The sequence below is a fragment of the Zonotrichia leucophrys genome, chromosome 3 (assembly GCF_028769735.1).
Source record: "Zonotrichia leucophrys gambelii isolate GWCS_2022_RI chromosome 3, RI_Zleu_2.0, whole genome shotgun sequence".
Taxonomy (NCBI): Eukaryota; Metazoa; Chordata; class Aves; order Passeriformes; family Passerellidae; genus Zonotrichia; species Zonotrichia leucophrys.
Window position 1 is genome coordinate 63,613,735 of NC_088172.1, and position 23,493 is coordinate 63,637,227.

At 39.8% G+C, this 23,493-nt stretch overlaps 1 protein-coding gene across 5 annotated transcripts in view; it reads right to left on the minus strand.

Annotated features, from left to right (window-relative positions):
- Positions 1-13,667: 13,667 nt before the first annotated feature.
- The window catches only part of DISC1 (DISC1 scaffold protein), a 174,547-nt gene continuing 164,721 nt past the window's right edge, over positions 13,668-23,493 (minus strand). For 4 of the 5 annotated variants that reach the window (XM_064708525.1, XM_064708526.1, XM_064708524.1 and 1 more), the window contains 2 exons: positions 21,882-21,926; positions 13,668-13,863 (listed from right to left, as the gene is read on the minus strand). In XM_064708525.1, the coding sequence (XP_064564595.1) occupies positions 13,702-13,863; positions 21,882-21,926 (207 nt within the window). In that variant the 3' untranslated portion in view covers positions 13,668-13,701. The remainder of the gene's footprint in view (positions 13,864-21,881; positions 21,927-23,493) is intronic. The other variant, XR_010439576.1, reaches the window with a different exon arrangement.

A 23,493-nucleotide genomic window follows, 5' to 3' on the forward strand; every position in this document is an offset into this window, starting at 1 on the left:
CACCTTTTCTTTCCGACTTAACAAGTCCAAGCAGCACCACATTGATCAGCACAAACAGCCAAGACAAGCAGTGCCTGATGGCTTGGTGTTGGTTGAGTTTCTTTGGGTTTCCTCTCAATGCTGCCGGTGGCTGTGCTGCCCCTCAGGCTGGAGGGCTGTCCAGGTGTTGTGGCACTGCCTCTGCTCCTGGGCCACCATGTCTGGGGGCCTGTCCTCCCTGGTGCTGCACCACGGCACGTGTCCCTGGCTCCTGAGCCCATTTAACCTGCCTGCATGTGGGAGGGAAGAAATTTGCCTCATGACCCTCAGCTTCTCCCCAGCCAGGCTGTGAAGCATTTTGTAATAGCTTCAGTCTTTGCTTCCTGGGGAAGATTTACAGGAAAGCCTTCCCTAGCATTTGGTTTCACTTGCCCTTTTGAGCTAAGGTCAAGATCAGAAAATGGGTAAATAGGCCTTCCCAACTTGCTGACATCCAGTTGTTCTGTCCTCCAATTCTGCTCTGAGCTAAGCACCATTTCATGAAAGCATTTCTTTTTCTGTGCCTTAATTATTTTTTTTAAGCTAGTAAGGAAAATGCATATATTTAAGGTAAAGCCCTGTGACTGTTCTTCAGTTCTACAGGTACCATACAGGCTGTATAAAACTGAATTGTGGTGTTTTCTGTGTCAAGTGCATTACATCTGGGATGCAGAAGGGCTTTATTCACAGTTTCTGGGGGGAAAAAAAAATCAGTGGATAATTACTCTCCCTGCTAAAAATATCTTTTTTTTCCCTTTTTTGTTTTGTGATTTCTGCTAGATGAAACAACTGGTAGGCAAATCTTTCTCCGTGTAAATACTAAAGGACATGAGTGGGTCACATTTTGAGCTTTGGTTGGCAGGCTGTCTGTGCTGAATGTTGCTGGTCTTACAGCTTACATTAGTTTGTCCTAACCTCCAAAGAGGTTCTTGTGCCTCTTTTTCTGAAACCTCACTTCCTTTTACTTTGTGGGGGCACAGCAGAGTTGTCAGTACTTGTCTGTACTGTGTACAGATGCAAGGCCACATTCTTGCTCTTCAGAGCTGCCCATCTAAGTGAGGCAAATACCTGGGTCAGCCAGTCAGCTGCTGCTCCAGGAGCTCATGTGGTTGAAACTAAAGGACTAAACTGTGATGCAGCCCTGAAGTTCTGCCTGTAGAGCTGTGCAGGGCTCCCTGCTGCTGCTCCTGAGCATTGCCCTGGAGGTTCTACTGCAGGGAAACATGGGAGTGGGCACAAAACTCTAGATTTTGGGATTGAGCTGATAGACAAAATCTTAAGCCTACTTTGACAAGAAAACAGAGAAGTCTTTCCTTTGGAGTGTCAAAGTTTCAGTGTCAGAGAAGTTATAAATTCAAGGTAATTTTCTTCTTGTAAATTGGATGGCCACTGTGAAAAGGTCTCTTAATTTTCCATTTCTCCAGTGAGATCTATCATGTGTCTCCTACCTGTGCCTGACTAGTTTAATATTCTCTCTCTCTTGCCACTTAATGTTCCTGGATGGCTGGTTTTATTTTAAACAATTTATTCAACTTTGCAGGTGATTACAAGAACAAATAGTCTAGTCTTGTATTGACATTATGTGTCTTTGACAATGCCCCAACAACCCCTTCCCAAAGACAGTGCTCTTCCAGATAAGGAAACAGGGAAAGTGTGGCTGAATACCATGCATGTGCAAAATTCAAACATTTCCTTACTCACTCAGCCCCAGATGTTCTTTTCCCAGGCCTCATATCCAAGTCTTCATTAGAAATTTGAGATAAATGCTTTACAGTGGCTGCTGGCTTGGCAGCTTTTCAGGTTCAGGCAGAATCTCCTTTATTCACAAGCCCTTTCTTCTTATTATTTTTTAATGCTTCTCCAGAAACTTGTATTATCATCTTTAGCAGTGCAGAAAAATATTCAATATTTTAGAGCTGCTTTGTAGCATGGTAATCTCTGAGACTAAAAAAAAAATTTCTTGGTCCCAGCCTCATTTTTAATAGGATAGTAAACTAAGAGGATGCATGAGGATTATTCTAATCTCACCCTGGAGCTCTCTCCAGCACTACTGCCTATCTGGGACCCATTATTGAGCTGCCTACTCCAATGCTCTAGAAAACAGGCACTTATCTTGATTTAACAAGTAATGATAGCAAAAGCCTGAGCTGTCATGCTTTAGAAATAATGGATTAGCTAATTGATTGTGAAAAGCAATATTAGACTGGAGCTGAACACCCTTTGGAGTGCTCTCTTCTCCTTGCTTCAGTCTTTAGTCCCTTGAGAGCATGTTTGTACACTGAGGGGGGGTATACTCAACAAAATCAACCACTCCTCTCACAAAGCACATGAAAGGGACTGCTAAAGGTGAGCTACTTTTCCTCATCTTGCAGCTCTCCTGGAGCAGTCCACTGTGTGTGCTCTGGAAGAGCAAGGGAGCTGGTGAAGAGTCTGGAACACAAATTTGATGAGGAGCAGCTGAGGGAGCTGGGGGTGTTCAGCCTGGAGAAAAGGAGGCTCAGGGGGGACCATATCACTGTCTACAACTGCCTGGAGGCTGTAGCCAGGGGAGGGTTGGCCTTTTCTCCCAGGTAACAAGTAACAGGATCAAGAGGGAATGCCCTTAAGACGCACTCTAAGTGCCAGGGGAGGTTAGTGTTAGATATCAAGAAAAAATTCTTCACTGAAAGGGCTGTCAAGCATTGGATCAGACTGCTCAGGGAGGTGGTGGTGTCACCAGTGCTGCAAGTACTTAAAAAATGTGTTGATGTGGCACTTATGGATGTATTTTAGTGGTGCACTTGCTTGGCAGTGTTGGGTGAATGGATGGGCTCAGACTTGGTCTTAATCTAAATTATTTTATTATTCTGCTGCTGTAGCAGAAGAAAACACACAAAGCCTTATTTGCCTATGTAGTCATTAAACCTATTGGGTCTGGGCTTTAAACCTCTCGGGTCTAGGGACAGCACATGATCTGGGCAGGAAAGGAACTTCTTTCTGGAGATTTTCATTGTTTGCAGGTGGTGGGAGACCAGTCTGCCCAAAAGAGAGAATTTCAATATATGAGAGTGGTCCTTGGGACACCATACACACTCTCCTACCTCTCATTGTGAAAATGAATGTGTGTAAGAGCATAACTTTGGCTCAGATATTGCTGTAGCCAAGGCACAGTCATGCTGCTCTTCCTTCAGCCTTTGTCCATGGGTGAGAAACTGAGGCAGGGCAGGCAGGACTCAGCTGCACAGCAAGACTGAGTCAAGCTGGGACCTAAGTGCAGCTATTACCTGTCTGTACAGCTCACTGTGTAATACTCACTTCTCCCTCTCATACTGAAAAGAACTACATGTTGCTGTCAGGCTTTAGTCTTGAATATGTCTGTAGACTGTTTTCAAAAGACATAACAGGCTAGCCCAAGCAGACGAATTACTGCTGTCAGCAGCACAATAATAGTCTCACACATGGTTTCTTTCTCCTTTTCTTTCTTCCACTCCCTGTGATGAAACTTCTAAAATGCTGTACACTGCACAGAATGCAAACAGACATTGGGTTAGTTAAAAACATACTTCTCTTTATTTGAAAGTTTTCTATTCACAGATAAAAGGCAGCCAATACATTGCATAGTATACCTTTTTTTTTAAAGTATGCTTATTATCACATGTGTCTCAGAAAAGGAATGGTTACTGGCTCTCACTTCCCACAACAAACAATGAAGTTAATGGAACAATAAATTAAAGGAGTAGTAGTAGTCCATGTTACATATAAAATAGATGTTAACAGATACAAACATAACATCAACGATGACTGATTCAGTTTCCCTTCTCCTTAGAAATTCAGTGTCTTATTAGAGTGGTTGCCTAAATGGAGTTTTTATTAAGATGCAGTAGTGCTCTGAAGCTTCAAAACACAAAAGCCACACAATTTTTTTAATTGAATGGGAATATCTTCAAGAAACCTTGCTAGTGGCAATGAGGGTGCTGTTCTCCTACCCCTGTGGTGGTCGGGTCCTATCCCTGCTGTTGACCCCTCACTGCTGCAAGGAGACAGGCCTGATGCTTCAGCTGTAGCTGATTCTGGCTCTAAGGCACTTCTAGGGCCTAACAACTGTTTACATTGCAGGCACTAAGTATTCAAAGGACAAAACTCTGCAGGGTGGGAGAGCTGGGTGTCATGAAACCTTAGTTGAGTGTACTGGCCATCATCTCTGGGACTGTTGTCATAGTCCCATATAAATGCTCCTTGCTGGAAATGCAGTACCTGGGCCCTCTGAGGTATTGAACCCCAGGCAGCTTCTATGGGCGTTAAAGAAACAGTTCTAAGAGCTATCTTAACAGTTTCAAGAGTATCTTGTCAGAGTGCTCGCTTTCCTCTTTAGCTGAACTCATGTGGGTTTCCATGAGTGCTTTCTGGCAGGCAGGTTTTGCTCTGGAGCTGTTCCTGTGCATGGGCTGAATGTCAGGGTGCCACCTGCACTTGTCTCCTGCCCTCAGCTGGAGGCAAACACCTTGTTCATCTGTTCAGGGGAGCTTCAGAAAGTGCCAGAGCTGTGGTGGGAGGTAGGTATTGAACAGGGACGTGGAGAGATAAAGTTGTCAAGCAGAGCAGCAAGAGATCTCCATTAGGGAACTGAGTAGCAGAATCCATGCAAGCTGGAGCTCCAAGAGTCTTGACCACAACATAAAGGGATGCTGGCCCATATATTACTCAGTGAGAAAAGTCAGCCATGTTCTGAATTACAGGGCTGTAATGCAGCCCTGAGGATCTGATGACTATAGAAACCACCTGAGCTCTCTGCCCTGCTTTGACAACCATATGCTCCTGGAGGCAATTATAATCCTGTTGTATGTCTCAGCTGCCTGGCACTTTTTTTCCCTCCCTCCTTCTGTACTTAACACTGAGGTAGAAGTTTCAACTAGCATTAAAACACACCAAAAATTAACAGGATCTTAGTGGGAAAGTAGTCCAATGACCTTCAAAATTTGCAAAAACACAATGTGGCTATAAAATGTGACCAAAGTAGAAGAGTAATTCTAAAAATGACAGAAAAGCAGTATCAAAAAAGTACAGTATCAGTTGCAAGACATTTTCTATTGTGTTTTTAAAAATTAAGATTTTTTAAAAAAAAAATTCTCCCTCTGCAACAGAATTTTTATGGTACCAGAGATATACCGGTATCAAAGTAGAAGTACACATGAATTTTTGAAGACATTAACTCTTTTGAACAATTATCCAGTTGGCTTCAGCTGAGTACTGCTTTTATTTCCTATAAAAATACATGTTTAACTATGCATGTGTATATATTGACATACATGTCTTGCAAAAAAATCTGCATTCCTGCTGAAGCTTACAAGGAAGGATCAAAGTAATGGTAGTAATCTTTACAACAAGATTTAAATGACTTCTTGTTCATACAATATTTAAATATAAGCAACACAAATCATCAACATAGGATTTTTTTTTTTGCTTTACAACCCCTGTAATACTAAAGAAAGTTTATATTAATACCTAAATAAATTGAGTTAAACTACTCCTATAGGGGCTGCTGTTAGCTACCTCCACTGTACTTGATACCACAGAGCAAATGAGATCCAAATTTCAGTTGAAAGAACACGCTTAGCTTGGATTTCACCCTATTGATTTAATTATTGGCAGGAATGTGAAAATACATTCAGTGTAAGAAAGCTGTTAAAGCCAAAGAGGGGAAAAAAAAAAGTTCTTATTATTCTTAGAGCTATTTTCCAAGAAATACTAGATGTTCCAGCTTTAATGTTGCATTTTAAATCAGGGAAAAAATCCATGAGTAGAGGAAGACAGTGTTTATGAGCCTTCAAGGAGAACACTTCACTGACATTAAAAGCAACTTTGCAGACTCACTTGAAATGTATCAATTTGTAATCTACACATTTACAGGAGCTGCTCTGCTCTGAAAGCTGTTTCCCAATCTGTGCCAAAACATATGAGGCTGCGTAGCATACTTCTGATGATAGACCTCCAGGCTCTGTTTCTCCATAATTGATTTAGTTATTAGTTATGCAGGGGAGAGAAGAGATCCCTGAGGCTTAGTAAAACAGTATTCAGTTACTAAAAGCACCCCTTTGTGAATTAATGTCATCCTACCAGCTCTTTCTGCTCATTATTCCTTCAAGTCTTGTTTTCCTGGACACCAGCTGTCACAGAGGAAGTCTCCAGCCTTTTCTTCTCCTGCCTCCTTGGCTGACTGAAGTTGCACCAGCACGGTCTGGAGTGTCTCCTTCACCACCTGGATCTCCCTCTGCAGAGACTGTGCAAGCTTTATTAAGGAATATTCTATAGGTGATTGGCAGTCCCTTTTCTCTTTCCAAGTTATTAAGTACATTCTTGTTCTGCTGTTCACAACAGATGGCCATGGCTATCTAATTGTAGCTTCAACTTCTTCCAAATTGTTTGGATTAAATATTAATACATTTCTCACACTTGCTAGCAAAAGAAAAATGCAGGCAAACTCAAGTTCTCAAGTAGCATTATTTAGCAGTTTAAAAAAGGGAGGGGATGGGGGATACTGCTTGGACACTGCTCTCATGGGAAAAAAGGAAGGAAGGAGACAAAAAATATTGTGTACCATGGAGGCAGCAGCATTAGGTGTGAGCTCCTGATGGATGGAGGGTAGAATTTTATGCCAGAGACACAGCCCAGGTGAAGGCAACAGGAGTAGTCTGAAGCAAATGCCAAGTGACCACAGCTTGTGTGGCATTAGTGAGCTCAACAACGTGTGCTATGCAAGGTGGGGTGGGAATCTAGGTAAGGAGCAAAATTAGCTTACAGCAGAGAAAGTGTTTCTGCTACACTTACCTCCAGAAAGCTTTCATGTTAGCTGAATTATCATTATAATTACAGTGCAGAACACACAAACATAAAGCTATACAAGACTCCACAGGGAATGCTTTGAACAAGTTGAAAAGCAAAGAGGGCAGTAATGAGGTTGTAGTGTCGTGCATTAAAAGGAAGAAGGCCACCTGAAAAGTATCCAATAATTAGTATAAAATGCTTCATTTGGTTAAGAAAGTTTTCCACATTTCATTGCAGGGTTCCTGCAATGAATTCAGGAAGAAACTGATGGTGAATGGCTCAGCCTCTGAAAGAGACCTTCCACTTCCCTCTTTCCCAGCTCCACAGTGATGAGAGGGAGGGTGGCACGTGGTGACAACAAGGGGTGCAGACGAAGGCAGGACATTCACAGAGACAGTAGCAACTACTGACATGTGCACAAGCCTTTAAGGGACTAGGCTTCCTTGGCAGTACAGCTTTTTGTGCTATGACTGAAAATAAGTTTGTACTACCAATATACTGGGCTTTGGGCTGATAATCTTAAATCAGCAACACTATCTACTGTTGGAAGAAGTCCAAGCTCAATGAGACAACCAATTTTATCCTCTCTTCTATAGCTTACTTTGTGTGGAGAAGAAAGCAAGCAGAGGCAAGTCAGAGCCTGCTGAAATAGTAAACCAATGATCAAGTCTATGAACAAATCCTAGGGCCCATCCCATCCCACTGAGGCCTCCTGGACAGGTATGGATGAAGGGCAAAGGCAACAAAAGACAGAAATTGGTTCATTTCTAGCAGTATGTTATCAAATTATACCAGAATCTCACTTCAAGGGAAGTGAAACAGGATGACACTGAAACAACTCAGTTTCAAAAGTACAACACACTGAAATAATAATGCACAAGGACAGTCTGTCCTTTGCAGAGCTCAGACATTAGGAAATGCTGTTTTATTTAACCGCAATGTTAATGCAATGTCAAGAAAAAAAGATGGGCTCAGGTTATGGGACTGTAAAAACTAAGCTGCTACTTTTGAAAAATTGTGACTGGACCATGGTAAAGCTATACCAACCACAGCTCTTTCAGGGAATCAATATTGTGTCTTTGAAAAGTCTTGGCTGCTTTTGATTCTGTTATCAATTCCCCAAAACTTCATCTTTGTGTATTTACATGCATTTGCTATGATATTTTGCTCTTAATATGTTCATGCATATTTCTAATTTCTGGACAGCTCTGTTAATCTAAAGGCCTTCTGTCTCTGATTATGAGTAGTAGCAGTACACACAAAGCTTCTCCTATCCCAGGATCACAAAGCACTGTACAAGGACAAATTAATTATGCTTTGCATCTTCTCTGAAGTAAGAAATATGATTATCCTCTTCTAAGTCCTGGATTCTCCACCCCTCTGCAACTTAATCATAAGGCTCTACTGAAAAGCTAACTGTTAAACATAAATCCTGCAATCCATGAACACCATAAACCTTCTGAAGTTTAATTCTGATGTGTAGTCTCTAGCTACATGCTGTTACTTGTAATAATATCCCAGGTAACTACAAATTCTTTTCACGTAGAGAGAAAAAGCAAAATTGAAATGTTTCAGTGACAGTAGATGAGAAATCTTAAAGGATGGAAGAAAATGAGGAAGACAGGAAAAAACCTGTCAACCAACAGAAAGATGGAGCAACAAAAAAAGATGGCTGCATAGTCTAAGTACAGCAAGTACCAATAACCTCATAAATAACACCACAATCATATGTAGACAAGTAACTGTCAAATGGGCCTTTATGGCTAAGACAAATATATGGTATATGGCTGAGCATGGCATCTCTATCCACACACAGGTTGTATCTGGAGAAACAGCTCCACCCATTTTAAAAATGAAAATAAACAGTTTTGCATGGGTCCACATGCATATGTGTCCTTCATGCTCAAATTCTCTATCCAGTGCTGCAAATATTGAGCCAGTATCCAGGGCAGGAGTGAAAACAAGTTACAACTAGGAATATTTTCTGGTTCTGCTGTCTTCCACTGAAAAAAACTCCACAGTGTCAAATAAGCAGTAAATTAAAGTACTTGGGAACAAGTACAACCTATATTCAACAATGCTGCAGGTCTAACATTGTCTTGCTTTAAGCTTTTCACCTATTTAACTTTGTCTCTTTGAAAAACTTGAACATCATCTCAGAGCCCATGATTTGCAAGCAGATAAAAAGAAGATAAAATTACTGTAGGGACTTAAATAAGTTTTGGAAAAAATGGGATCATTTTGCTCAAACGCAGCTTCTGATCTCTCAGCCCAGATGTTCAGGGAAAAGAGACAAAACGTAGATGTTATGGATCCGTTGTCTTCCTATAGGAAAGGTTGGAAACTGAGAGTACATATTATAAGATAAAAGACATTGGAAGGACAATGAAGGACTACTACTGCTCTGAGATAAAGGCCAATGGGATTTCAGAAAATAACTGCAGTTTTTTGGACATCTGAAGAAGAAATTAGTTCTTGAAGAACAGAAATAATCAAAAAGAGGTTTTTGGTTGGGTCTTTTCTTGTTTCTAACCTGGTTAACTATTCTGTTTGTTTCCAAAAGCCAAACTCTACAGTGCCTGCAGAAAGAAGCTCAGCTCAATGTGCCACCACCTAACTGCAAGTGTCACCCCTAATCCCAGGCACCAGCATCCATGGAGAGGCCAAGCCAGATGGAAAACAGCTCTGTAGAAAAGGACATTGAGGTCATGGTGGGCAATAAACTCTACACCAGCAATGCATCATGAGGCAAAGGTGCCTCCTAGGCTGGATTAACAAAAACACAGCCTGGACAACCACCTCTAAGTGACCCTGCTTGAGCAAGGAGTTGGACCAGACGATCTCAAAAGGTCATTTCCAACTAAATAATTCTTTGATTGTGTGTGCTACATGCCAAAGGACCAGTGAAGAGCCAAGACAGTTCAGTAACTCTTTTGAATGACTTGGGTTTTGGCCTTCTTGAAGAGCATCCTTGGGAGCAAGGGAAAGATACTAAGCAAGTCCCTGCTGTTTCTGTATGGTGTCACAGAAAGAGAGTAAAACAACCTTTGGAAATCCATAATTTCTCCTTACAAAATTCAGGGGTATTTGCAGTAGTGCAACCAATTAGAATTTTCTAAATTACCACCTTGATTACTGTTGCCCTCCTTCATATCCATGAATGTTATTTCTATAAACTAAGATAATATCCCTCCCATGCAAAACCCAAAACACTCCCGCAAAAACTACTAAACAAAAAACTGCAATAGAATGACTGCTACATATTGAAAAATGGAGCCCTTCAGTGGTCTGAACATCATCTACTTTCAAATTGCTTCCTCCAACAGAAAATGGAAGGCAAAGAAATTGCAGGACCTGGGTGGAAATACACTGACCTACCTCTATCAGAGCATAAAGTATACAAGTGGAACCATTCTCTGTGTGACACACAGTGGGAAAAGCTCACCCTCCTGTCATCTGAAATAAAATCAAAGAGGGTGCCATTGCCACCTCTAACTCTTGGAGGATCCCAAAACCTCTTAAAGGTTCACCCAGAGTGAGATTTCCCACTGAGCTACAGACAGGGCTAAAGTTTACATGATTCTGTTGAAAACCTGCTCTGGTGTAAAACAAGACTGGTGTGGGAGCCTGCTGCAGGATAAAGGTGAATGATTAAACTTATTAGGTCACTTTGCTAACCTATGTTTATGCACAAAATTCTGCTTTCAGAATAACTGATTGAAATGCCCATTTTAGGGCCAGGAAAGAAGATTGTTTTTGTAATAATACCACAGCTAGGTTTTCTTCCAACAAAGCATTTCCACCAAGAGGAACTATTACATGCATTCAAATTGTCTATCAAAATGTAACTACTCATTAAGAACAAAAAATGACTGTGAAATTGCAATATAGGCTCCATTTAATTTTAGTAGGAATTCCAGGCCTTTACTGTTAGGAAAGTAGCACCTCTCATCAGCTCTGCAGACACCATAATGAGTCACCTCTCATCCTTTGGTTTTTCCAATTAATGATATGGCCTGTTTTCATACACTCATTAATGATCAATCATAACTGAATATTTTGCAGGTTTATTTTTATAGAATTTAGCAAATATGTCATCGTGCTACAGGGAACTTTAACATCCAGTCATATGCCCCTGTTGTTTGATGCTTTTTATATAGAAGGGCAGTTTAGTGGTTTTTATGAAAGATTTCAACAATAAATTAGAATTGCAAGTGGGTCTGTGCCTATACTCAGGGCCAAGAAATGTCACTGGATTTCTCCTTTGTTTAAGTTGTGCTGGCACTTATGATGAGCAGCATGGTTGATTTAAGAGTGCTATGCCATCAAAACAGAATGAAAAACAATGACATCTGGGTTTTTTCTTCCAACACAAACTTAATTATTAATCAAAGCTATGACATACACTAAACACTGGAAAATGGCTCAAGAGCATTAGGAATTTATTTTTCTCAGTGGAGTCTTTGGAAGTCTTTTATAATCAGACCACAGGACTAATTTACATCTGTGCAGCTCTCAGTTAGATTTTTGACCTAATAATTTTGTTACATTTATGTGTAGTCATTTTTTTGGGAGAAATATGGGAAGGGTGAAAATAACCAGTGAATGAACTTGGAAAAATTTATCCTGCTTTCATTACTATTTCAGGTCTTTAAGCTCCTGGTCTGAGTCCACAGATTTTAATGAAAACTGCATGACTGTCCAGTATCTGTGATAGGAAATTATTTTATCTAAAACCAAATAGATTACCATGCAAACAACAGATTCATCTATTAAATAAATTCCTCTACTGAGGCTAATTGTTGTCTCTTAGCTTAGTGTTAGTTCCTGCAATACAGGCAAGTTACCAATGAGTGAAAGCAAATTGAAAGCAAATTTTATAGCCACTGAGCAGTCTTCATATTAAGAAAAAAAACCCCAATCCACAGGTCTGTAGCACTATGGTAGCTATTTTTCTCATTCCTTTTTGAAGTGCAGCACAGTGATTATATGTACCAGATGGTAACATTTTATGCACATTGACCTGGACTACCTCTGAAATAGCAACTTAATGTTAATGAGGGGTAGCTGAATTGCTGAACTGCTTCTTTGTACATCTCTGTTTTTTAAACATGGTTTCTTATTTTGTGACTGATGGTCATGCTAGGACCAGAATATCACATACTGTGCATTTCTGTATTTAGATAACATGAGTTGAATTTCACTGATATGGGAAGTCAGATCTCTATCAGAAAACTGTGGCTTAAAATGCGACTCATCTACAACTCTCCTGAAATTTACAATTACTAATTCTATTTTTTAACTAACTCTTGCAGTGTCAACAGCTGTGAAGAAATAGGCACACTCCATAGAACATAAGAAACACTACTATTTCACCTATATGTAGTGTACTATCTTCTGGGGACAAAAATGCAGTTTTCTAGCTTATTTCACATTACATAGTAAAGTTTAACTATGATCAGACGTGACTGTTCAGTTTGAATATTAACTTAAGTCCCCTGCAAAGCACCTATAACTCCAACCCTCAGTGTTCTGTAAGGGCCACTGAGAAAGCTCATTTGAGAGTAAATACATGCAAGGGAGAAAGGAATTGGATGCTCTGCACACACACACGAGACACACCCATACAGCTCTGAGAAAAATGCACTGGGGAAACACAACTGCAACCAAGCATGAACACTGCAAGTATAATAAAAAGAATGTTGAATAATCTTTCTGTATACTGTGTGTATATGGAAATGCTTTGAAAAGAAACATTTATAGTGACAAATTACTGACTGGATTTCTCTCCTCCAACCCAAATCCCCTTCCCTCAGCACCATTCCTCCTTCTCTCTGCCCCTTGCACTTTATCCTTCTGCTACCTTTAAAGAAACCTTCTGCTACCTTTAAAGAAAAGTTTCTGGAATAGGAATTCTGCAATGACTTATAATAGATGCCAATTACTTAAAACACAGTGGTATTTCCACACACTATTTATTCTCTTTTCTCTAAACTATCCTCTGTAGGACTGTTCACCTTCTCTTAGCAGGAACTGAGTCCTTTCTAGCACCATCACCACCCGTACTCACATTCAGATGTCTCCAAGGGCTCCTCTGCTAATCTCTGCACTTTGAACATATCTCTCTTTCTTCGTGATCCTCTTGACTGCCCCCTCTCCTCTACTAAAACCTAACCAGCTCAGCACTCTCATCTTCCTCAGCTTCACTGGTTCGTATTTTCTTTGCCCTTTCTTAGAAGAACAAAATCCCTTTTATGAAAGTTTTTCCTATGAAAGTTACAAATGAAACAAAACTTCATGTTCTTAAATTTTGAAATAACAGTCAAGGAATTTCTCATAAAGGTTAAGTAATCTTCAGAAAAACAGACAAAGCACAGAAAGAGATAAGTGGGCATAGGACAATATCTCATCTGGTTACTTGCACTGGAGTGTTAGAGGCAGACTATAATGTGTAGGATGCCACATGAGGCATCTGTTGCCCATTTTTCTAAAAAAGAAAAAACCCCAAACTACAGGTGACAATATACACAGTCTGAGTCAATAATGCAGCATCTAATTCAGATAAATCATGCTGGGAAATGCAGGTGCATGGACACTCACATCGATGCAGCTTTTGGTGTGCTATGTATTTAATTATATGAGCATTACCAACAAAAGGATTTTAACAGTAAAATAAAGGCTTTTTAGTACCCAATCTTAATTTACAAAGAACTAACTTCTGTTTAAATCAATTTTTTAAAAAATATGCATTATAGGAAAACTTACTACACAAAAATGCCCATTTCAGCAAGACAATAATTTCTCCCATTCTTACTGCATCTAACCTACACTAAGAACTAGCACTCCATGCCGATCTGACAGGCAAGTACTTCATGTGCATACTTACTGAGATTGATACGTATCCATAGCTATAGAGAAAAGGATATGAATAACTCCTTCATCAACTCTGCAGGCGGAACTTTGCAATTGATCTTCCAGATGCACCAATTTCTCACTTATTGCTTCACATTTTTCTCCCAACTCTGCAGAAAATATGAAGAACTCCTACAGAAAGTTGAAAAATAAAAGAAAGCACGTTTGCTGCTGACTGCACTTTTCTACATCAAATTTGCATCAAATTAAAGGGAAAACAAAATACTAGTAAGGGAATATGATACTTTGCAGTGCAAAGACATTGCCTAAAAGCAAATTCCCATTAGAGGGACGAAAAGCTGTTTCTATATAATAAATTGGTGATTAATCTGAAATGGAATGAGCTTGTGGTCTCAGTTTTCTTCCCAGCAGAAAAAAGTCACCACCTCACTTTCAGCAGATGATTTGGGGTGTGAAGACAACTACTCTGAACTTTCTCCCCCATTGTCTCATCACAGCAGGGGAGGGAAGTCTCACACTTACCACTCATTAAGGTACCCAAATTTCAAGTTGTTCATGTAAATATGATTTATACTTTTAGGTCATGTAAATATTTCAAGCAGCAACATTTTGGTAACTCTTATACACATAAAATGTACTTATATTTTTGAAGAAAAATCTGGCTAGAGTACTTAGGGACTTTGCTCAAGCAGTAAAACAAAATGTAAAAGAAAAGTAAAATCAAAGTCTTTGAGATTAAAAGATGAAACTGTACTTTTTTACTGAGTTATCATTAAGCAAGGCTAAATTTTCAAAAATAACATTTCTCTGCTTAGAACTTACAGATGGCAAATACTTTTTCTATTTTAAACTGAGTATTTTAAACCAATTTCAAAATCCTTCTCGTAAGTCTTTTTCAGATACATTGCACAAGGGTAATTGCTATTTTTTATATTTTGCATTGAGTAGTACTTTGAGAAATGACCCAAATAAGCAGAAAATATGAGAAGAGAGGAAAAAAAATCAATCCATTTGCACAGCTCTGAGACAAGCCTTTCCTCTCCCTCCCATGGCACCATAGTGCTGTCTACAGTAATGACAGGGGTTATTTGTAAAAAAAAAAATATCATGGTGCCAAGATGAACTTCTGCTAGAACCATGTTTAAAAAATGAGTAATTCATCAGCTGGAATCCAGAAAGCTAGATTGTTGCTAGACCCAGTCTGTGCACTCATTAGTAAAGCCTGCTTCTAATGTGGCCATATACTATCTGCAGAAAATTTTTCTACTCAAAGAAGAAAATACTTGGGGTTCTTTGCACTTACCAGTTGCTATAAGACACCAGTGGTTGTTTAAAGAAATCAAACCTTCAGCCAAAGGCCTTCCAAAGAAACCATGCTAATACATTTTGGAATGCTGCCCACTATGAAACAGTTTGAGTTTTGGTGAACACATTTACCCGATGTCATTTGTGTGCTATCCTTTCACTTTGCATCTCACAGTACATTGCATACATGGGGTCGAATGCCAGAAGAGCTCTTCTTGCTGGCACATCCTCTGTTATGGCACTGAGCTTTACCCTTCTGCTTTCCTTGGGCCTTTCCCAGACATGGTTATGCAGCAGATCCCACTGGGAGCAGCTGCAGCTCAGGCCCAGGACAGGTAGGTTGATTACGAGGTTATGTTGCAAACCCCTGCAGCTCAGACACAGAGGAGCACAGAGTCCCTGGCTCTGTGCACAGGACCAGAGCTGCCACTTCCAGGGATTACAAACCTAAGAACCTACAGCAGCACCCCACAGAATGTGTGGATGTGAAAAAAACCCATTGTTTTTAAACTGAGAGCATGGCAGGAGAAAATAAACACTCTCCTTGCAGCAACTAGGAATGTCTTTTTCTGAAGACCAGTGACAGAAGAAGAGGAAAAAGTCTTCCATCCAGCTACTAAATTATTATTCAGCATACCAGCAGGACTCCATATGCTGTAACGGAGTGGGACAACCCAGGCCATTTGTATCAGTAGAAAGCTCTTACAGAATCATTCTGGGACACACATGCAAGAACAGATGACTGTTGTCCAAGAGAACTTAGGGCTCAGGCTAAACAAATCATTAAATTGGAATAAATCAAACAGGTACTCTGAAAGCAACATCTAAAATTACGACCACTTAGAGAAAGCTCTGCATATGAAAAATTGCAGGGTATTCCTCCTGAATGATCATGTTTTGGCTACATAAGGCCTTGCCTAATAATGTAACAAAATCTTGTTTATTTTGGAAATTACGGTAAAAGAACAATAAATATGAGGCAAACGTAACCAATCATAACAAAAATATGGGAAGACAGGGAAATCTGAGAGTATAAAAGTCAAATCAAACTTGTTTAGGTCTTTAAACACTTGAAACCAAATTAATCATAACTAAATGGCTATGGCTGCACTTCAGAGCAACCAAAATAGCTCTGTAAGATTGAAGTTATATTTAATTACTCTTTAAATCCTAATAATGCAGCTTAATTTCTCTTTATTACAGCCGTAATTGTGTATGAATGAACTATTTCTGTACCTACATAATCCAGCTGGATTTTTAGTTGAAATGAGAAGTTCCTCCAACACCTTAGACAAGCATCAGCTCCCAGGAATTTACTTGCAGGTGTCATGTGAAAAATGCAGGAGAACCATTATATAAATTATGATTTTCCAGAATTTATATGAATAAATGTAAAAACAGAAATGGAAGAAACACAGTGCTTTCTAAAATACACAACAATAATTCTAAGTATTCAACCAATTCCATAGCTTCTGCCTCCAGGCCCTCATTTTAAAAAGGTTTGATAGCCCAGAGAAGTAGATAGAAAAGATTTCTCTTAGTGCCTTTCAGGCCTGGTGACATCATTGGTAGCATTTTTATTTGACATTTGTCTATGTAGGCAGGAAAAGCCCCTGTCAGTGATACACAAACTATTCAGAACAGCTCCTGGTTGGAAAGTGGCACTTTACACTGATCAACAATATCTCTGAGACGAAAGTGGACTCTGCCTCAAGCTCAACTTATTCATAAAATACAACTCATCCAAGCTGGTAGGTTATGTCAATGCTACAAGATGCTGTAAGTCTGAAGACTTTGGTTATTTTTGCTCTAACGGCACTTTTAGAAAGCAGCTGGGAGAGATAGCAGGAGTCAGGAGAGAGCTGAGAGTAATATCGTTTTATGGATTTTTCTCTGAACAGGGAATATAGCTGGCTTGGATTTTTTTTTTCCCTCTAAATCCTTAAGCAGGTGAAAACAGCACAAATATGGGTGTGATTTAGTTTTTAAGGTGAAATTCTTCTGGCTTCTCAGACAAGGTAGAAATTCTCATTCTTTCCCAAAGATGTGAACATCTGATGCAAGAAATGGTAAAAACAGACAACGTTCCAGATAATGCACTGCTGTAACATCAGCATATTGCATCAAGAGCAGAGGGAATGGTTTCCACTTTCATCTTCTGTGTTTTGTTTTACCCTTTTGCAAGACATTACAGCCACCTATGAGCAACACCTCCTTGATAGCATCACTTGAGGAAAATGTTTGATCAGCTTTTCCAGTACAAACACTTCCTATGCTCTTCCATCCAGTTTAGCAATTTTATACAGAAGAATTGACATTGTAGTAGCTAGATTAATTTAATTCTATTTAGGATTAGAGTCTATATTAGTCTTTGGTGGTTGTGCTGAGAAGAAGGATTCCCAGATATAGCCTTAAAATTCATTCTTCCTACAGAGGAACTTTTGTAAAAGGGCATTGCCTTACTTCCAAGCAGCAATATCATAATCCAAACAAAATAGAAGCTTTAGAACACCTTCTGCAGAGTCAAAGCCAGATTTCTTTCACGTGCACTATACATCCTCGGCCACAATAATTCATAGCAACGTAAATAACAACTACAAAAAGGTGTCCTTGCAGGCAGATACTTCACATTATGGCACAAGGTTTAGAACAGGGATCTACAGTTGACAGAAATCCTGCATGCTTTCCCTTGACCCTTGCAGAAGTTAATGGCAATTGTCAGCACTTGAAACTCCAGAATGTTAGGCCATGATGTATCTTAAATAATTGCTAGGAAACAGAATGCAGCCATCTATATTTGTCATGTTTGAGCAGATGCTTCAGCCACATGCAAGCTAAGTGCACATGCCCTTAGATAAATGAGCTGCATGGCCATGAGGTGACCACAGTGCAGGGGAGGAGCAAACAAAAGAATTTGTTCCTCCTCTGCATCCCAGTTTTACTGACCCATGCGCATTGTCCTGGGCAGCTGTTGGAGATGAGAAAGGCCACTGAGAACAGTGCATGTTACTCATGACCAGCACCAGCAAGGCTGTCCAGGAAGCAGCCAGGGAGCACCAGAGCCTCTCTGTGACTTGCAGTGTGACCAAGCCTGCCGTGACTGTCCTCAGCTGGTGTCTGCATGCACGGCTCTTAGCAGCTGACAGGGATCTGGTGGTTCTGGTTGCAGGGCAGAGACTGCTCCAGGGCTAAAGTCCCCTGCAGTGAGCAGGTTTTCCTCCTGCTACAAACCAAAATGGCTACATTCCATTCTACCCTTACATGGCACACAACAGTAACTATAGTTCTCCTATATAGCATTATGCTTTATGTGGTTGAAGACTTTGACTTTCAACCAGACTAGGACTTCTAAACTTCTTATTTCTATTCCTTTCTGTCTTTTCTTCACCATGTTCCTGTCTTCCATAAAGGGAGATGTCCAGACTAGAGCCATAGTCCTCTGGAGGCTTTGGCATTCTCAGCTAAGCACAGTAATTATTTCTGTCTTACAACTGACATTCCCAGTAATGAGGCTGCGAGTGACATTTGGCCTTTCTTCCAACACAATGAAGGTAATGAATCCCACTATATTTGCAGTCCACTACAAACCTAGATTCTTTTTCTGCAGTATTGTCAATTTAGCTGCTATTTACCATCTGTAGACATAACTCCGACTGTTTTCCTCCCTCAAATGTAATTTGCACCTGTCTTTCAATATATCCCTTCTTATTGATTTCAGACTATTCTTTCAATCTATCAAGACCATTTGGAACTCTAATCCTAATTGAAATTATGTTGATTGGCACATAAACTCCTGGCCTACCTCCTTTTTAAAGGCAAACACAAAGTCTGCCTTTACTGATCCCTTGGGACTTCAAGCTTCCTCTAGGAGTTTTCAAAGGAGCTTGTTAATGGTTTGGAGATTGTTTTTCTTGGCTCCTATGTGCTCAGGAGAAATTTCATCAGTCTAGCCTCACTTGAGTACATCTCATTTGCCTTTGGATCTTTTACTCTTGCTACCTGGTAGTGAATACCAGGAGCACTACATAATTGGGCATAGCTTATAATCTTTAGAAAGACCAAAAGCACAGAGAATAAGGAAGAAAAAAATTTCTGATCTCATTTATTTTCTCATTCACCTTTCCTATTAGAAAGGTGTTTTACCTTTCACCTTCCATGCTTTCTTTCACCTTTCACTTGCATCTAACTTATCCCTGAACTCCCTTGCCATTTCAGATGTCTCCTGTTTAATGTAGCTTAGTGGGCTCAGAGGTCTTGCTGCTTCACATTACACTGAGCAATATGCTTCTAGACTCAAAAACACTTTTGTCCTTTCCTTGTCAGAACTTTTGAGCCACTGAAAAACTGCTGATATAGTCTGTGACTGTGTCTGCACTTTTCTGCACCAAAAGAAGATGGTGCTGCACTATAAACCTGATGTCTTCTGGACAGTACCAAAGAATATCTGCTGAATCCTCCTCCTACAGAGTTTGTCCCACAGAAATTCCCCTGTTGCTTCCCTGATTTTGTTTAGATGAGCTTTTCTTTAATGCAGGTATCTAACTTCTCTCAGAAGAGGGATCAAGGCTGTTTCCCAATTACTTTTGCTCTTATCACCTTCCACTTACAGACTGCTCCTTTGTTACATTAGTGTGGTTATATATATTTAGGAGACTTCAGCACTACAACACACTCCCCACTTTCTCATATCCAACAATTTAGGCATAAAGCCTTCCAGCCAGCTGTGACCTACCTCTTTCCCACCATAACATACTTTTCCCACACTCCCTTTGCTTGAACTGATTCCTAACCCTTCTCCACATGGGAGTGTTAAATGACTCATCAGAATTACAGTGGGGTTGGCATTTCTTCCCTTTGTGTATCTCCCATTACAGCTACAGAGGAGTGTCCCTGGAAAAGCATCTCTGCAGGAATAGAGTTTTTCACTGCCTTCCAGCACCCTGCTGTGGCCTGACAGCAGTCTTCCTATTCTCATCCCTACTACACTGAAGATATTCCCTAATTGCAGACTTTCTAAAATGAGAGCACACACTGCACTGGCTCATTTAATTACACTGGGACAATTCCAGCTCCTGCTGCGGGAGGATGAGGCTATTTACTGACTTGCCAATAAAAATTCACAGTGGGTCAGGACTTGGAAAAAGAAACAAAAGTACCAAACTGTTTTCCTGCGTCCACACCCTGGTGTGCAAGGAGTAAGTAGAGCTGGGTTTCATTTATAGGTGGTTCCTAGTGTTGTTCATTCCCATCTCTGTTCCCAAGGCACTAAGATGCAGGAATGACTTAACTGGGCGCTCTCCTGCAGGGAGTGAGGAGACTGACCAGAGTGAATTAGGGGACCAGAGCACCAAAGGTACATTTAGGTAAAACCTTGACATGGTACAGGCTGCTGACACTCCCACAGAGCTTGGTGGAGAGCTCTCTACAAGTCACCATCAGCCCAGCTGTGGCAGTGTGGTAGAGCCTGGCTTCCTACCCTATTTCCTTTCCTTTTATTTCTATTGTTGCTTTATTTTCTCTTCATGCACTTTTGTCCCCCTCTGCCAAAACATTGAAAGTCTCCCTGCTTATGAGAACTTTACGATACAAAGCTCTTGGTGCACGCTTCTACAGTGGCAGCCCTGTACACCTGTGACCTCTGATGCCCTCAGTATTTTGCCCTGATGGCAGTAGGGCTTTGTGCTGCCTTTATCCCACGGCTTCCCTGTCCCTACTTCATGTCATACATGGACACAAGTAGCCACACAGTTTATCTATAATTCACAGCAAAGTTCACTGATCAGAAAGGCCATATGCATTTTCTGCAAGGTTCACCTTCATTCTCAAGGCTTCCTGTTTTTATTTAGGCTGAACTCACACACAGCCAAGCAGTCTATCCTAGGTGTGCCCTCATGTCACAATCTCCTTGAACACAAAGTCAACAATCTGAGCTTGGTGCTGCAGTTAGATTATCCTTCCTGGATCATTCCAGCAGCTCCACAGTCTTTGGATTCACTGGTGGGAATAGTTATCCTAAATTTAATATTTATTTATTTATTTAATATTTGCCTGGTTTGGAGCCCTTGTCAGTTGTACTTGACAGGAGGCATGTATGCAGTTATGGAAGGTGAACTGGGGGTTACTTGAACAGGTAATTTATTTGCTGGCTGGACACAATGCTTGGATACTAAATTTCTTTACTATGTAAGTTGCAACCCAAGGCACACTGATATACAAATGGACCAGACTGGAACAGTACTGCTCTTAGACCCAGGGTAACTCTCCTTACACATCTATTACCTAAGCTCTTCGTTTTTAGGTAGACAGTTTTTCGTATGTTGGCAGGTTTTTCTCATAGGCCATGCATCTCATGTCACTCAATTATCCTAGCTTTCTTAAATACATGCACTAGGTTCTCAGATCTTGTTATTTCTGTAAAATTACAAATATCCAGTATTTTTGTTTAGATTAAATTCCTATTACTGTGTATTCTGCTGCACTATGCTTGCATACTTCAAAAATAAATTCAAAGGTATTTTTAGTGGCACACAAGAAAACAGGCTAAGCATCATGACAGTGCTACATTGGGGCTGGCTAAATATTACTGGTTCTTATTTTACCTTGTGTTCATCCTGTTGTTGGTATGTGTTAAAAATATTAGCACAGGTTTTAACTATAAACTCCCTGAAATACTCAGCAATTACACCATTACCTTCAATGGAAAAAAAAAAGAAAAAAAGGAATGGGCCCACTCTAGTTGTGATTGTGTTGCTTTTTCCAAGTGCACACACAAGTGCAATTTCTAAGCAAAGGTAACACCATAAATACAAGTGCCATTTATTCTAATTGAGACAAAGAAAATTCTCTACAATATCACCACTTTATACTGCCTAGGAAACACTTACCTCAGATAAATGACCCTCTGTTCCAAATGAAATGTCTTCCATAACCTGTTAGAGATAAATTATTAAGTATATAGTAGATACATGCTATATAAACAGTATGATTTTAATGGAACTTATAAAAACCATATAGCACAATAAAAAGTTATGTAAGCTGAAAAATTGCATCAATTTTCTTCACATGCATGAAAGACTTAAATTGCATTTGTAATGGGGCAGTGGCAGCCACCCAATATTTAAAACTATATTTGAATACATTTTATTAAGGCCTGCTTTGGCTTCTCACTTAAAACCCACAAGGAATACTGCCTCAAACTGAATGACTAACTATAGATTGAAATAAACTTTTTTATCAAACTCTTGCAGATCTGTACACCATTCAAGAGTCTATAGGCTTTTTTTTTTGTACAAACCCTGTAAATTATCTTGGGCAGGAGAATGAGAAGCCAAATCAATGTTTCCTATTGATAACAAATGCTATAGTCAGTTCTTCCTTCAAAATTTCCTTCATTTGTGAAGTCTATATGAAATTAGCCAATGTTTCATTGACTGACTGAGGAGCAAAGAAATTTGATATTAGCATAATTGGGAAATCATTAATACTAATCACACATAAACGTGTTGTTGATAATAAACTGAGATAGGGATACTGCTTTGGTATCCATACACACACACATACATATATAGATATACATAATTAAAGTGCAAAATCATTAATCTGCCATAAAATCACAATTGTTACTTGACACTATTTTCAGCAATCAATCTGAAAAAATGGTTTAAATTTCTCTTGCCTGTAATATTAATTTTCTGATGATGTTTTACTGCTAAATTACATGTAAACATTAAGCTTTCTGAGGTGCTACAATCCCTCCCTAAAGAGCCAGCATTTTTACAGCAGAGCTCCACCCGGGCTTAGATGCAGCTGAGGGGCACCATGCTGCACAGCTCCACATGTGGCTGTGCACTCAGGATGTGACCACTGTGTGCAAGGCAGCTGCCTCCAGCCACTGACAGCCTTTTTCAGCTGGGATCAATACAAGAAACACACAAACGCTGACTTTCACTAATGCTTCATGCTGACATTTAAAAATAAGATTAAAATTTAAATTTCCAAATTATTTTCTAAGCTCCACAAATACAGCGTTTAATTAAAGCTCAAATGAATGCAGAGTTTATTTAGCCTTCAAAAGGCTTTGTCCTTTACACATCACACATTTGCCTCCTGGACCACAGGCCATCCCAATGCACAGTAATCAGTTACAGTCTGCTCACAAAGGCTTTCTTGGTGCTTGCTAGCACTAAATTCTGAAAAATGTTGTATCACGTTCTATGATAACTTCTTTTTAATGGCAGACGCCACATTAAATATTTTTTTGTGATGGTCCATTTGGTATCACTTAGACCTCAGTAACTTTTAAAAATTTAATCTCATGAAGACTTTACAATTATAGAACATTTTCCAAACACCAGAGTGATCTTCAACAAACCCCAAAACACCACCCCAGATGGCTAAACTGAAGTATGCAGAGAAGAGGAAAAAGACAGCTGACCTATCCTTATCCCTGTTCTCTACTTTCTTTGTGATGAAAAAGTGAGAAATTAACTACAAACA